This window comes from Wolffia australiana, chromosome 20 (genome assembly GCF_029677425.1).
Source record: "Wolffia australiana isolate 7733 chromosome 20, ASM2967742v1".
NCBI lineage: Eukaryota > Viridiplantae > Streptophyta > Magnoliopsida > Alismatales > Araceae > Wolffia > Wolffia australiana.
The window spans coordinates 6725630-6743523 of NC_135854.1; the positions used below are offsets into that span (position 1 = coordinate 6725630).

Below are 17894 nucleotides of genomic sequence, written 5' to 3' on the forward strand. Positions count from 1 at the left end.
GATTTATATTTATGCAATAGATTTTAATTGGCTCCACAATATTATCCGGCTCCCTATGACGTGTCGTGGATTGACGCTTCATCGTATTAGTACCACATTCCAATGAAAAATTCAATGAGACAAAATATATTTCTTACTTATCATATTAATACCACATTCTTTGCTCCTTAAGTAACGTGTCACTATTCACTCGTCGCGCGTGATCCTCACTTCTGTACTGCTTGCCAACTGTAATTATTTCGATATTTAAAGTGCAGGACTATAGAAGAAGGCTTAGTATCCATGAGTTTTCAGTCTCAATAGTAATATACTTCTTATCAAGTAAGATATAAGAATACACACTGCTTCCTGTCCAGTGGTTTGTGAATTACAAAAGCCATGACTATTTAGAAAATAGACTAAGCATGTATTCAAAATTAGTTTTATAACATAAATTATCATGTTCTTGGCAAAAAGAGGAGCCAGTATTCATATAATAAAAATAACAACATTACAATGCCCCTTATTCGGGGGAAAGGGCAACAAATAATGGGGGAAGTATATAATATTGGGACATTGCTGGAACATCATAAAAGAAAATCATTGAAAAATTGGGCAATTTTAGGATACACTACAGTACTGTATGGATTTGTTCAATACTATTAACAATATCTATAACATTAGAAACTATACAGGTGATTTTGTTCTAAGTACTCTATTAAATAGGCAATGCCTAAGTATCAAGGAAGCTTTTACAAGTCTTTTATTATATGAACCGGTGACATACAAGTTATCTAATTCAGATATATCTAATATTGACAGCATCTGTAATCATCAATAGTGGCCATGAGTTAACTTCAATGAGCTTTCTCTCTCAAGAAAGTTTGTAAGCTAATAACATCCTAGACCATCATATAAAACTTTTAAGGGGGATATTTTTTGTATTTCTCAAACCAAATGTTTATATTTAAATACTGGCATCCCTCATGTTTTATAAGAACAGCATGTTCTAATCATTAATCAGGTCCAAAATCTTAGTAATAACCATTCTAGCCAATCAATCTAGTTTGTTCCCATATTTAGGGAATCAAAGATTTTTTTTTCTCTCCATCAGAAAAGTATAAGGAAATCTATAAACGTGAACACCCAAAACACATGGAAATTGGGCAGTGTCTTCACATTACACCATATTTTCTAGTCCTATCAAGACAGATAATAAACAACATTTTTTTTGAAGAAAAGATAATAAACAACATTAAACAAAGAACCAGGCAATGTGTGAAACTACTCACCTCATCTTTCTCTCTCTAGTCCTCCTTGTCTCCAGGCTGGTATTCCTTGCTGGGCTTTTCAGAAACTGAGCTACTGCCAACATCTGACCTTCTCCTTCCAAGTGCGTCATCGACATTACCATCATCGTCATCATCCCTTGTTAAGTACTGGACAAGCATGATCACGGCGACGATGAACACGAGGATGTATATTGATTTTACGGTAATCAGCGAATTAATATAACCCATCAATGAAGGGCCCTTGACACTTTTCTTAAGGGTTCTTCCCTCTCTGTAGGCTTCAACAAACCGACTCACTTCAGAACGCCAGTCCATGTCGCTCTTAAAGCTTTCCATACCTTCAACCTGAATAAATGAGCCCATTATTGTCGCTCTGTCTTGCTTTTTCTCTATAATTAACTTGGAAATGCATAAAAATGTAGCGATAATCCACAACTTTTAAAATTAAGGTAAGATTCACAAATGAAATATGGTAAAGGAGATAACGATGAGAATGAGCAATTGAAAATTAGTTTGTGTACATCTTCAACCTGAATAAACAAAGCCATTTTTGTCACACTGGCTCCATGTCTCACTTTAACCATGCAAGGATGAATTTAGGTTACTTGAAGTTGCATAAAAGGAACCTAATAATCTATAATTTATACATAAACCAGATAGCTTAATACAAGAAACTGAGTTAAAAATGAAAAAGGAAAAATTGAAGAGTAGTCTGTTTACATGTCCAACCTAGATAAACTAGCAAATTTATATCACTATGACCTCTCCTCTCTCTCTGAACAGTGCAAGGCAGAACACAGGTTACTTTGTAAGTGCATAAAAAGAATCCGATATTCCAAAAGTTAAACATAAACCCGATGAATTTATAGAAGAAATATGGTAAATGAGAATAAAGATGAAAACGATCAGTTGGAGATAAGAAAGGACAATTATTGCTTCATAATTTCAAATGATGGCAGAGAAATTCCTAACCACTTGATAGTCTTCGCCTCTGTCCCAAATTATCATCCGAGGGAGTTCTGACTTCTCGTAGATGTCAAATCTTTCCGTAAAATCTTCCCACTGCTTCACCCCAACATATGCAAACAAAAGGTCGCGATTTGCCGATGCCGCAGACTTTAAGATATTCACAATCTTTTGTGCCACGTCATTAGTCTCATCATCCAAGAATGTTACCACGATTTTCCGCTTATCGTCTCCCATTTGTCTCAACGTTTCAAAATTTATAGGAACAACAAGAGGTAGCTGGTTTTGCTTGATAAAATCTTCCAAAAAATCTCCTGCACATCAAATACAATTGATATTTGAGACGATGTTTGCTCTATCAAGTAAACGAAACATTAAATTACTGCCTTGGAGATAAGTAAAGATAGAAATCAATTCACACGAAAAATGAAGCTATAATCTAGCTTAATTAAGTGATTTTGCGTTTAACTTTTACTTGCAAATGTTTTTCTACAAAAAAAACCCTTAAAACAGGGAAATGCTCACAACCAAAGAACAGAAAAATAACCACATGTCGTGCATCAAAATTAAAATTTACTAAAAGGGAAGAGGTGGTGCCCCTTAGGATTCAGGCAGGTGATGACTAATTCAAAAATTGTCATCATCGTTGCCATGTGAATTGCTGGCGAGCAACATTGACAACTTTGACATCATCATTGCCATCCTGGCATAAAAAAATGATAAGAAAGATGACACATCGTCATTGTCTTGTGTCATTGTTATCAAGGAAGTCAAACCACACAAAGAATAGAGTAGGGGAGACTTAAACAGCGGAAAACAATAAAACGAGAAAAAAATCTCATTGCAACAAGGATGCTGAAATATAAACATCAAGACTGTGATCGTCCGTTCCTAACATACCATCAAACGGACCATAAAAGACACTTTGTTGATCATATTTGGGTTGAAGAGAGACCAAAGCAGGGACTTTATCGAAATCATATCGCACCATAACATCGTCAGAGAAATCCTTTGCAACAGAAAACCAGGCCTTCTGCTTGTACTTTCTTCCCAACTCGACAACTACAGACTCATTCAAGCCAAAGCCAATGAAAATGGGAAACTGTAATCCCACCGAGTCAACAAAATTACGGATTCCAGAATCTGATTCAATTATAGTCACGTCTGGGGCCCCAAACTTTCTTAAATAATTCACAAGCAAATCAGATCTCCTCGGCCCAGTGTAATCATTTGGGGTCCCATGAATAAAGACCTTCAGAGTTGGAAACCCACTATAGCAGAAGAAATCAGGGTTATAAATAGAAAAAAATACTATGGAGGAAGCCACCTAGTGAGCATGTATATTATTAAGAGAAAAAAATGACTTGAAACAGAATAGGGTTCGACGTACTCGATGCTATATTTGGAAGCAAACTTAGAATATTTGTCAGCATCTATTTTCGCCACTACAATCGGTTGCTCAAACTTAGCGAGTATGGGAGCTGCAGCATCCAACTGGAAAAAAAGAAGATTATTACTGTTAAATGTATAGGCGGAAATATAAGCCTAAAACAATAATTGTCTCTCTCTATCTTCTTCTTGTAGGTAGATCCATTATCGGGTCCGGGTAGACCCATTACCCGAATCCTTATCGGATTCGCGTAAGTTATAACGGCTAGATTTATAGCCGTTATAACACTAGCCGTTATTAACGGCTAGTTAATCCCCCCCTATAAAGGGGAGGGATAACTCAATGTGTATGTACGTTTTTTGGTTAAAAAAACAAAGACTTTCTTTTCTTCTTCTCTCAGTCTCTCTCGCCTTCCTACTCCTTCATTGAGCAAGAAGCCAAGTCGACAATTACATATCAAAGGAATATAACACCGACTAGCGAACTTCATTGCTATCCAGCCAGAGAAATTATAACACTGATTTCCAAAAAAATTTGAAAACTTCCGAAAAAAAATTCGTCCCCTCAGGATGATAAATACTAGAGAGAATTGTGATTACAGACTTTATTTCCGAAATTCAATGCCACATTTACTTCTAGATGTTAGCCAAATCTTTTTACCTATGTCTTTCTATTTTTTATATTTACGGCTGCATTCTATTTTTCCACTTTTCTTGTATTTCTTAGTTATTGGGCCTGGCTCATTAGGGATGTAACCTGTATTTATGCAGGTCCCCCCCAAGTTAATGATGAAATCTTTTTCGTTTTCTTCTTTCTCCAAACCCTAGCTGCCTGGTGTTAGTGGGGAAGATGACAAGATCCAGCAGGGATCCTAACATGGTGTCAAAGTGCTAATCCGGGCCACCAACCTGTGCACACCAGCATCGACTTCGGCCTGCTTGGTGCGAGGAGAGTGGAGAGTTCGTTCATGGCAAATGCAATCATGGCGGCGAGCTCTGCAAGTCAAGCTCCATCAGAAACGATGGTGTCTCTTCAAGAACCATGAGAGAGGCCCCCATATTTCTTTTCCAAAGGTCTCTGAACCAGTGAAGTACAATGGCTTAAACCTGCTTCACTGGAGTCAGTACGATGAGTTGATTCTTGGAGGAATGGGACTACTTGATAACCTTACTGTGGTGGTTGATTCTGAGCTCCAAACTACAGAGTTTGGAAACAGGAAGACTCACTAGTTAATGCTTGGCTCCTGGGTAGCATGGCTGGGGAAAGGTTCAAGCTTTTTTTTTCCCTGAAGACTGCAAATGTGTTATGGGACCATGCACAAAGGAGTAGCTCTAAACGAGGTATTGAATGGCACATCTACAGCTTGGTTACTAGCGCTACTAACTAAATGCATGGAGAGCGGCCCGTGGAGGAATATTCAACTGAATTAATGGCCCTTTGGCAAGAGATCAACTATTAAAGGCCAATTAAGAACCCTGCATCACAAGAGTGACAGTATGTGATGAAGGATCGTCTCTACAAGTTTCTTATGGGTCTCAACATGGAGTATGAGGCGTTAAGGAGTCAGACTTTGCACACCGGGAGAGTTCCCAATATTGAAGAAGAAATTAATATCGTCCTAGAGGAGGAGATGAGGCTGCATATGCTGGTGGAACCTGGAAAAAGAGAGACTACAGCCTTCTTGACTAAGAAGACAGATGGAACCCTTCCACTCCCTACTGCATCAGAGACCAAGAGTTGCAATGTCAGCAAGCGGGATAATTAGTTCAAGACTCAGCAGGGACGTTTGAAGGAGGATAAGGATGATCTGTTCTGCACCTACTGCAAGATGTGGCGACATACTCAAGACATGTGCTGGAAGCTTCATTGGAAACAAGCTCAACAGGGAAAGGCTTTTACAACTTCTCATCCACCAACAGAGAAACTTGACTCCCAAAATTCTCCAGCAGCTGAGTGTGCAAAGCCTACTTCTTCAGGCCAGACTGGCAAGAACACTGCTCCATAATCATGTCCCTAAGAGTTTGCTGGGAGAAACTGTACTAACCTCAGCCCACCTGATAAACCAGACCCCTTCAAACGGGCAATTCAATTAGAGTCCATTGGAACTTCCTTCAGGGACATTTGAGCAGGTTGATCTGAAGACAGAGCTGAAGCCCAGAGTCTTTGGGTCTGCGGCATATGTCCATGTCCACAGTAAAGGGCGAGGAAAATTTGACCCAAGGGCGATTAAGTGTGTTAAGGTTGCTTCTCTTTCTCTCAGAAGGGGTACAAATGCTTTGCCCCTGCATCGGGTCATCTGGAAGTGATAACACATGGTTAAAATGGGCTTCCTCAAGTGTTGAAGCAGAGGGCCTCCAAGTAACTTGGAAGAAGCTGAGCTTGCAATCAGTCAGACTGAATCAGTCGAGGTTGCATCAGTGCAAGATGGGGCCAGAGAAGTTGAAGAATGCCACTGTAATTCTCAATCTGAGCTCAAGAGTGCAGGTGATCAAACAACTCCAGCAGCCTCAAGCCTTGTGAAAGGGCGTAAGAAGTTATACCAGGAGGGCTACTTACCCAATGTCCAATTCCTTGGCCTACAACAGATTGTCCCCACCGAATCATGCTTTCCTCGGTAACCTGGTGGATGTGGTCATCCCACGATTAATAGAAACGGAAAGCAGCAATGGCTCTTGAGATGCAAGCCCTGGGAGACAAAAATACATGGGATCTAGTGCAGTTACCAGCAAGCAAGAAAGCTGTGGGGTGTAAATGGGTGTACTCATCAAAGTACAATTCCAATGAAACAGTGGAGAGGTACGATGCCCGCCTGGTGGCAAAAGGATTTACCCAGTCATATGGAATAGACTATTTTGAAACATTTACACCAGTGGCAAAATTAAATACAGTACGGATACTTATTGCACTCATAGCTCATTTCAGCTGTAGAATATTTCAGTATTAAGATAAGAATATGTTTCTATATGGCGAACTTGACGAAGAAGTGTATATGTCACCTCCACCTGGATACAATCTATTTGATCATAGACAAGTGGTGCGTAAACGGAAGAAGCTCTATGGACTCAAACAATTGCCTCGAGCATGGTTTGGGAATTTTACGAGATCTATGAAACAGCTGGGATATCTCAAAATTAAAAAAGACCTGCACTATGTTTTTAAGCATAGTATAGATGGAAAATTGACTAGTCTATTAGTCTATGTCTCATTATGGTACTGGATTGCGATCAGGATTATTTACTCCCTGAAGATACGGATGATTTCATGCAGAGAGACCAGACTCCTATCACTGAAGGTTCTCTATTTTCAGCTCAGCTCTCATTTCACTTTTCTCAATCACTGTCTCCAAACGGTTTATTCAAGTTGTGGGGCAGTATGAAGGGAAAACAAGTCTGTATTCTCATTGATGGAGGTGCCACTCACAACTTTATTCACTCAGATTCAATAACATCATTATCGATTCCGGTCTTCCAAGGGGCACCGATATTCTTCTGGCCAAAGGGGTACTTCAACGTTCTAGAGGCATTTGTTTGAATGTCTCCATATACCTGCAAGGTCTTCAGATTAAACAAGATTTGATACCGATACCACTAAGCAATATGAAGGTGATATTGGGGGTACAATGGCTGAAATCATTGGAATGGTTCTGCAGCAATTATAAACTGTTAAAGCTATTGGTTTTATGGAATAACCATATATACTATCTTGCGTCGGATCCAGATTTGCTTCCACACAGAGTCTCCCCTGTGCAAGATACTCAGGCCATCATTCAAAGTAAAAGGCAATTCAGAGCATTACATGCCGCATGCAACCCGGATCGTCTGATGGTATCCCATCTACAACTAAACTCTACTTTTACTAAATTTGAAATGTTCTACCTTACTGTTTTTGCTCTATGTCATAGCCTACCTCCAAAGAGAACATGGGACCATAAGATACACCTGGTTCCAAATGCCAAACCTGTTAATCTCAGGCCTTACCGATATTCACATCTGCATAAAAATGAATTGGAAAGAGGTGGACCACCGGTTTCCGGGTGGTCTGCCCTACTTTTCTTTCAAAAAAAAAAATGAATTGGAAAGATTGATCCAAGAATTGCTGAATTCGAAATTCATTTGACACTCATCTATAGCCCATTTTCTAGTCCTGCATTAATGATTAAGAAAAAGGATGAGGGATGGTGTACGTGTATTGACTACAGAGCCTTAAACCAAATTATAATTCCTACCGGATATCCCATTGCCATTGTGGATGAACTATTCAAAGAACTGCACGGGTCAACAATTTTTACAAAGTTGGATCTAAAGTCAGGATACTATCAGATCTGTATGCATGAAGAGGATATTCCGAAAACAGCTTTCAAAACACATCAAGGACATTATGAATTTGTCGTAATGCCTTTTGGGTTGTCAAATGCCCCTGCCACATTTCAAGCCCTAATGAACTCCATCTTCAGAAATCATCTGCGCAAATTTGTCCTTGTATTTTTTTATGATATATTGATTTACAGTCGAAATAGTAAAGAGCATGAACAACATCTCTACGAAGTTTTTGAAATATTAAAAAGTCATCAGCTGTGGGTCAATCTTGCGAAGTGTAAATTCGCTCAAGACAAAATTAACTTTCTTGGTCACTGGATCTCGTTAAAGGATAGAGTGGAGCTATAGAGAGAGAAAGAGGGACAGAGAGAAGAGCGATAGAATGTGAGAGGGAGAGAGAGGAGTGGGCGAGGGAGAAGCTTGATAGAGAGAGAGGAGCAAGAGAAGAATGATTGAGGGAGACAGCAAATAATTTTTTAAAAAATCCAACATAACCGCACATTCGCATCGCACAGGCCTCAGTGCGATGTACGGTGTGATTATGCTGGCAAGTGCACATCGCACCAAATTTGCACTGGTCGCACAAAAGGACCTTCCCTAGATCATAGCAGGATCCAGCAGGGATCCTACCACTACAAAAAAAAATTGTTCAAAGGGAAGATAGGGAAAGAGGTTGGCCGGTCAATTTGAGAAAAAAACTTCAGAATAAACCAGGCAGAGAGCGGGGGCAAAGTCGTTTGGCGAGAGAGCGAGTTAGTCATCCTTCCATTAATATAACCGCATGGGACTTTGTGAGCTAGCCTGCTATGTGGGTAGGAAGATAGAAACAGTTTGTGCCTATGTCATCTTCTGATCAATCATCTGTCCAAATATTTCTCCAGAGTCCAGAACATGGTAATGAATCTAATATATCTGGTTAATGTATCATCCTGGTCATCGTTTCATCGATAAATCTGATATGCTTCCTGTCATTTCTAGGACTAGTTTCTTCATAAGCCCAATAGGGGCCTTTTAGTCATTTCTCACTATGCTTGTATTGTTTCAAATAGGGCAGCCCTCCCTTTGGGAAATCCGACAAGGAAATAATAATCAAGTTGGTTCCCCTCTGTCTCCTCCGTTAGATGCCCGTAATCCTTCCCTGAGAGACGTCCATCCTGCCTGGGCCTCTCCTCTCACCAAAGTCCATCCCAACATCTTCTCTCCCTCCGCTGTAGACTGTTCCGATGTCTTCTCCCTACCACCCTGTCTTCTCCCCAGTAGGAATTGTTTCATTTTGTCCAATCGAGGGTAATATTTTTATCATTTGATCCTTGGAAAATCTATTAAGTTATAAATCAATACACAAGCAGAACAACAAATTGATCTCAGCGGACAAGAGGCCCCACTTTCTCCATTTTTTCTAAGATATTAATGTTTTTAATACAATGCGAACTAGAAATGACGAAGACTTACACAGAAGAACGAGAATTTTCTACCTCTGACCAAATAGAATAAAAACCAGGTTCAAGGCTGGGATAAAACATTAACGACAGTACAACCAAATATAATTAATGTTATATGACCGATAAAAATTCACCTTGATGATAAAACAAAGTAATACTTTTTAAGGTCTCCTATCCCGGTGTAGCTCCAGAGATTCAGAAGACTACCAATAACTTCATAAGCAAACCCTAAACGTTCTTACAGGGTACTTAGTGAAACCATCAACATTAAAATAACCCTACAATTGAAAGATACGTAATGGATCCAGCGGTCATTAACCCTCAGCATTGCAATCAATCCTGGCCCAATGATCAGACGGGTACAGTCTGGCGGGCCTGGGAGAGCTCCTGCCCCTTTTTGACAATAATTCCTCAAAAGGGCCTTATCAATATTCCTGGAAGTTGCTAACAGAATTTGAGAATGTCGAGTTTCTTGGATTGTCTTAGTCACCCAACTGAGCTAGGCCAAATCAGTCCAGGTTCTTGGAAGGTGAAGCAGCATATCTTTAGGAGGATTTGAAGAGATTGCCATTATGAAGGATCTTATAACCATACAAGGTTTTTTCCCCCTTTTTGCGATTGGCTTGCGCATCCCCTTCAATATTTTCAAATAGATGTTATTTTATGCATAGCTAAATCAGATTTCTAGTTCTATGATACTTTGTTTCTCCACAGTGTCTGTATTATCCAATCTATCTCGTAGGCTCGATGTTCACGGAATGACCTTGTATGTCTCATTCCTTCGGCAACATTATAAAGTATTCCGCATGAATATAAGTACAATGAAAATCAATATATCTGTCTTTAAATAATAGGATATGTATCATATCGAATCATGGATAGAACCTAGAAATTTCGCGGCGCGGTGAAAAATCTCATGATTTCAAGGATGAAATCAACCCACGCAAAAATATGAAAAAGTAAGAGAGCACAATATAAATCATCCTGAAAATGGTGCAATGAATTATTGGGCACCAGAGAAAAACAAGAAGAAACGCGAACTATTTCAATACATCTAGAAAAAATACTGCCAAGCATCCTTCCAATATTTCATATTTCTAAAACCAAAACCACCTGTCGATCAGCACTAGTCAGAAGAAACAAAAAACAAAACAAAAATAAAAACTTCATATTTTACGAACAAAGAAATTTTTTTTTTCTGGAGAGAGTAATCTAACCTCGGGAGCCAGGCGCTTGCAGTGCCCACACCAGGGAGCGTAAAATTCAACAAGAACGTAATCAAAAGAAGATATCGCCGCGTCAAAGTTCGATTCGTCCAACTCCAAGACGGTGCCATCCCTGCGGAACTGGTCAGCGGATATCGAAAGTAACGAGGCGATCCATATAAAAACCACCAGAACAACGAGATTTAGCGATTTCCTATGAGATCGAAGATCCATCTCCCTCCTCCAGCTTCGCATTCTCCCTCCTCGCATTCAACTGTCCGGACCGGTCGAACCGCACTATATATATAAAGAAGGGAAGCGGACGGGACGGTTTTTCGTCCCATGACGAAAAAATCGTCCTATTCGCGAGGTTGGACGAAAGCGGGACGGAAATTCGTCCCGATACCTCCGGACGGGACAGTTGTCGTCCGACGGGACGAAAAATTCGTCCCGTTCGGAGGTCTGGGACGAAAAAAATCTTCAATCGTCTACGTCCCGTGCATTTTCAGGACGTCGGACGGGACGATATTCTCCCCGTCCCGTCCACCGTCCACATCCTGACCTATGTAGTGCAGGGATGCAGACGGGATGGTTTTTTCCTCCCAGTACGAAAAAATCGTCCCGTCCGTGAGGTTTAACGAAAACCGGGACGGAAATTCATCCCAAGACCTCGAGACGGAACGTTTTCGTCCGGACGGAATGGAAAAATCATCCCGTCCGGAGGTCTAGGTCGAAAAAACTCTCCCATCCCGTCCATCGTCCATGTCCCGGACAATCCAGAACTATAACTGTATAGCCACTACTAATCGTCATCCGTTCAGTTCACTAACGTCATCCATCATCTATCAATTAATTTATGTGCCAATTCTATCTATCTAATGGTTTAGATATTTATTATTTAATTCTAACACGGTGTTAGAAATAAAAAGAAAAATATATGGACAAACAGCACTCCACAAATGACCATGCTCTGCATTTCATTGATTTTTTGAATGGATGCGAAAAATCCATAAAAAGGAAGAAGTGAAAAGAAATGAATAGCTGTAAGTTCACATTTCTTCAAGCCTGGGAGCCCTTTTGTATCACTGATTTATGTTTTCACTATCCGTTTGACTCTGTCCATAAATATGGATTGAAACATGGTACATACATATTGATGTCTTGAAATTTCTGGGGATTAAAACTTGACGTAACTTATAAATTAATAATGGTTACTTGTACATAAATTTTAATTAAAAATTTTCCACCAAATTTAATATTTTTCCAACAAAGCTTAAAGGAAAATGACTCCCATATCACCTTCTTATCACTACCTGATTATCATATGTTATTCAGTGGTTAGTTTTCAAGTCTTTATCATAGTGTATATAACCTCTAATTTAAAATAATTTGACAAAGAGTAAATCAGTGAAAAATAAATGCAGTCTATTTAAGAGAAACAAATAAATATTACAACTAGATATGCAAGAGAATCCAAATGTATAAAAAGTGATTAAGGTAAATAAAATAGTGTAAGTCATCAAACTTATATGGTTTTAAACAAGGTAGTTAAAAATGTGATTGTGAGATAAAAATGCTTCATATTATTCGAACAATATATGCCAAGACCAATGGCAATCAGGATGAATTCCACATGTACTATTTCTTCAATTACATGAAAGAAGAACATAAACCTACTTATTAAACTCTGGGAAAAAACCAAAAGACCAAATAATTCTTCATAATCTTTGAAAAATTAAAGTTCTTCTCAGCTTTATCCACAACATGATATTTTGAGCCTTTCGGGCGAGCAGAGCTACCTTTAGTAATCATATGGTTTACAAATATAATTAAAGGTAATTTATTTATAATCAAATTCACATTAACTTTTGAGGAATCTAATGGTGATTTTTCTAAATGATAAAAGAATCAGAAATCATAGACAGGCAATTCACCTTTTCCTCTTTCGCTAGGTTCTTTCATCTAAATTCTCTCAAATGCAAATTGATACACTCAAAATTACGGTAAATTCAAGTATTTATTGGATTTGGGTCTAATCAGTAAAATTCATCAACCAACACTCACTGGAATGCACTAGACAGTGGATGAGTACATTTCATCTCCACAAGGAAAGGATCCTAAGCAAACAACTCTCTTGAATAGGTGATTTTAAGAGAATGAGAATGACATGTATAGCGTAAGAGGTAGTGATAAGATGGAGACGGTGATCAAAGATATGTATAATAACTATTTAGTAAGAGTAAGAAGAGAATTACCACAAGTTGTTGATAGTAATCGTGAACAAAGTGAGTGAGAGCGAGAGAGTGGAATAGAAGAAGACGAGAGGCAGTGAAGGTAAGATGATACGATGCTTAAATGGATATGATAATAAAAAATAACTAATTTGGGGTTTGATATTTTAAAAAGGGTTTGTAATAGGATAAGAGAGTTTGAAGATGAGATGTTGTTGAAATGACAGAATGAGATGTCAGAAGGAAAGTGGTGGATGTAGGGAATGAGTGAGGAATGAGATGGAGGAAGACGTTGGTTTAGGGTTTACTTGGTGCTTAGAGAAAGAAACATGTGACAATATCATGAAGGCATGGATGATATATGATTTAGGTGGAAGGTTATACTTGACGTGAACGGTAGATTATGATAGAGGGTGATGGATATGATTTACATAAGTGAATGTATTGAAGAAGGATCAATCTAAGTCAAGAGACTAACCTGATATCCCTATGTTCTGTAAAAATCAAGGCATCTTCCTGATGCAGATCATCATCCCCACTTCTCAATTGACCTTCTCCAAGCACTCAAGACACCAAGAGAAATCTTGATGGACCTTAAAAACTTCACTTTCTTTCAATCTTCCTCTCTAGAAGGAAGTGAGATTAAAGACACTTTTTACAAGTATGGGGGGTCAATTTATAGATCCAACTGTATGAATGAATAGGGCATAGAAAGATAAATCTACCCTCAAAATTTCAGCACAATTGGAGTTCTGGATGATTGGATATCAAGCCCTAATGTTGGACAACTCCTAGCCATTGGTTTAATCTAAAGATTTATCTTTCCTCATCCTTCTCAGTGATGTCATGTCCTTTTTTAGGTTTTTGTCTTGTCATGGCGTTGAATGCAATCATTATATTGGATTTCCCCACATCATTCTCGATCACGGATCCCAATGCGCCACCTGTTGCATCTTGAAAAAGACAAACAAGCTAGGAATAAAAATATATTGATAAAAAATTTAAATAAAAGGAGAATGTGTGACGTAATCACATTTATTTCAAAACGAACCATTTTATTGGGCCATGCCACCCCAGCGAATAAAAAAAGAGGAAAGAGATTGGTTGGCATTAAATGTGATTACGTCGTTGCTAATTGTGATGCCATAACGGTTTGCTTTTGATGGTTGCTGATGTCAATCATTAACGAAGTTTAATCAGTAACCGTAATAACTGATTGGTTATATTTGACAAAATCGAACAACAAGTGGCTGGGTCAAAGTTATGTTGATAATTTGTATAAAATTAATTACAAAGGCCAAAAATATAAATAAATATATATTCCTAATACAAAAAGTCATATCTTGATGAATAAAATGTCATAAAGTTCACAAAAAATGATTGTATGACTCAAAAAATTATTTTATTTCAAAATATGTTCTCAGAAAAAATCCCTAAAAATACTTAAAACACTTAAATTTTAAACATCTTTCTAAAAATAGATTTAATCATTTTAGGCTTGATGATTCACATATATAACCAATTTAATATAAATAAATATATAAATGTTAAACTATTAATGATGTGTGTTATCACAAATCCAAAGATCTAGTTCAAAACAAGGAATTAGAGGTATAAAATCAATAATCTAGAGGTTTCCAATTTATGATGGACACTATACATCTCTCATATCTTCCCCCATTTTAATGTCCCATTCTGAAGTCCCTCTTTTGTATGATCGAAGCATGAACTTCATATCAGCCATATCTCAACGTGGCTTTCACAATCAGTCTCTTGTATCTCACTTTACCTATGTTCACAATAAGTCTCTTTGCATGTAGGATTAGGGTTTCCCCCACTCAACTTTGTCAAAATTCTCACTTAAAAAGTTATTATTTGCCACATGAGAAGGAGTGATAAACTCAAATTTTGTACTTTAATTTATGTTCAAAGGATATTATTTTAACAATAAAACTTATAGAAACCAGTGCCCAAATAAAATATGGATAGTTATTGACGAGTAAGGACCATCTCCATATGGAACGATGATTAGGAATCAAATGCTTGTTTCATGGTGATTAAAAAAATGAGATAAAAAACTTATACATTAAGAGGAAAATAGATAAGAAAAAATGTGTAGAGAGAACGTGATGGATACTTTTATTTGTTATTTTATACAATTACTTTGAATGACATTTGATGGGAGACAGTGATATGAGCAAGATAATAAGAGTGTGCGAGATGAATGATGAAATGATGATAATGATGATAATAAGAGTATGTTTTTTAACCTAATGATAATGATGAAAAGAAACAATATACGGCGGGGACACTTACTGTAGATAGTTATGTAAATGAGACAATGTCCCCCTCTTATATTTTGTCACTTCTCAAACACCCATGACAAAAACAAAAGGCTTGATGTATCTTAGAAACACAATGTCTTTTGATCAGCCCATAACTGTAAGAAGCAAGTTTAAAAATGATTTTAACAAAGATATAAAATCTCAATTTATAGATATGATGATATGGGTGGAAAAGCGGGTAAAGATAAAGCTACCATCAAAATTTTTGCTCAATGGGGCTACTAGAGTGTTACATGCCAAGTTTTGAACATGGAGAAATCCAAGCCAAATGTGGGATCAAGATTTATGTCTTCATTAGTAGCATTGTTGATTCCTCATTTTTTTGGGGGGGGTTGAAAATGCCTAGATATTCCCTTTTTTTAACCATTAGCACAAAATTATCATTTTTTGTTAGTCACCGCTATGAGAACGCTGTGTGTCTTGCATAGAATTAAGGAGAGGAAACTAAGTCATAAATGCATGATGTGGGGACACATTATTGCATGACATTTTAACACATCCCCGTGCGTGACTGTTATCTCTCCCTTTTTAAGTCATAAACTAACACATTAATCTGTTTAAATAATGAATTGAAGGAACAAAATTTTCAATTACTAAACTGATGTGGCGAAGGCATTGCGTGTAATCATGTATTTGCACCTTATTTAATGACTTTCACACTTCAAAAAATGCATCCAACATAGTGAATTCCTTCCTCATTCTCTACATGCACTTACTGTGATTTTAATCAATTTTTTTGAATTGGTTTGTGTCACCATGCAAATGAAAACGTTAAATTGCATTTGCCCATCATTAGTCATTATGGCATTGAGATTTATGATGCCATTGATGGATATTATGTGGCCGTCAAGCCAATCACACAACCATATTTATTTAAGTTCATTGAATAAAATATTTACATTCATTATAATGAAATCCATGAATACATGCAATGCCTTAGTGAATTATGATGATATCATAATACAGGGACCACTAGCCGTTAAACATGTATTCCAAATATTATATGCGATGGGTAATCGAGACGAATATCGAATTATCCGGATAGAATATCACTAGCTGATCCTACTTATATGATAAGTATAACTGATTAGATGGATATTAATGTGGTGACACTAAGGACAGATAGTGGGTGCTCTTTGGAGAAAGCGTTATCTGAATTGATCCGTGTGAATCCTTGAATGGTATTATACCTAAACGTGAATCAGGTTCATTCATGTCACGGTTGCATAAGTGAACCATTGACCGGAGACACCAAGGACATTTCGCGACTACATTTTGACCACGACTTACGAGCCTCTAATCATGGGATTCAAACAAGTCATCGCTCGAATGGAGTAAGAAGCTCACGGAGATCATTGATTGGTCAAGACAAGATCATCCGCCCTCGGTATAAGAGGAGATTGACTCGAGGAAGACGATGCAAAAAAAATACCTGGCCAGGGTAGTGAGGATATTGGAGAAGGCGTTCTCCAACGATCCCTGTGACGCATCATTACTAAACAAATGACGAATTAGGGTTTGACGATAAATCATACCCTTAGTTGTTTGAGAGTCTCACGCAGATGATGGATTATACATATACGGTAACTGATGACGGTAAATGTTCCATGAGAGAGTTCGAGACTACTCGGTATCTTCTAGAGCATGAGGTGTAGCTTGGCACCCCATGGCACAATTGGAATCTCACCAATATTCACTTGTAGGTCATAGTCAAAATACAATCATCCATCCACAAGGCGACTTTGGTGTCTCAGGTCTAAAGATTACCTACAAATCAATGATATGAATCAAAATTATTGACATTATCTATGATATGATTCAGGAATCCATACATATTGATTCAGTTAAGTATTTCTCCAAAAAGCATGAACCATTTGTCCTCAGTTCCTCGTGATAGTGCTATTCTTTGTTGATGTCTATCACGAGTATCATTTAAATAATGATATTTGGAACACATATTTAAAGATTAGTGATGGTCATGTTATGATCTCATCATGACTTAATTAGTCATTACATGTATTTATGAACTTTAGTTATGAGCAACACACATGCATTATAATGAATATTGTATATTGATGCATATGAAAGGAGACGTGGCATGTGTGTTTGTCTTGTAGAACACATATTTTCAAGAGATCTGTGCTTCCATTTATCACATGGAAGGCATCGACATTTATAATAATGCATGTGTTCCCCATATGGTGATTAAATCAAACCTTTGATAATGATTAGGTATTTTCAGAAGGAAAACAATAACTGTTATGCAGTTGTCTGACATTTCATCATCTTTCTCCTTTGATCCATGACACCTCAGCACTGAACCATCAAGGTGATCGTGATCCAACCCTAGTCTAGTTGATCAAACCTTTTGATAATTTTTTTTTCAATCCAGCCTGATTGGATTGTCTATGGGCTTCCTGTCTTTTTAAAAAATGGCAGATCACATCAAGCTCCAATACATTTCAATCTGGGACCAGAATGAGTTTGGCCTTGTTAATCCCAAAATAAAAACATCCCATTTTTATTTACCAATAACCCAAAAACAACACTTATTCAAATTCCAATTTCTCTCTCCGGAGCGAAAAAAACAAGAAAAAACAAAAATATATTGTCAAGCCACAGTCTTTGTCAAAATTTCGAACTCCCACCCACTGGAAGATGCTGAGCCCAACGGCCCAGATGCTCATGGGCCAAAAGCGACGGCCCTCAAATTACTCGTCCGTCGCGA

The 17894-nt window shown here is 37.8% G+C and overlaps 1 protein-coding gene across 1 annotated transcript; it reads right to left on the minus strand.

Moving 5' to 3' along the window:
- Window positions 1–1133: 1133 nt before the first annotated feature.
- PDIL5-2 (PDI-like 5-2) lies at window positions 1134–10856 on the minus strand. Its single transcript, XM_078591174.1, has 5 exons — window positions 10603–10856; window positions 3628–3731; window positions 3138–3508; window positions 2244–2551; window positions 1134–1616 (listed from the first exon to the last, which is right to left on the minus strand). Exons 1-5 carry the CDS (start codon window positions 10843–10845, stop codon window positions 1287–1289), a joined length of 1356 nt encoding a protein of 451 aa, XP_078447300.1. The 5' UTR covers window positions 10846–10856; the 3' UTR covers window positions 1134–1286.
- Window positions 10857–17894: the final 7038 nt, after the last annotated feature.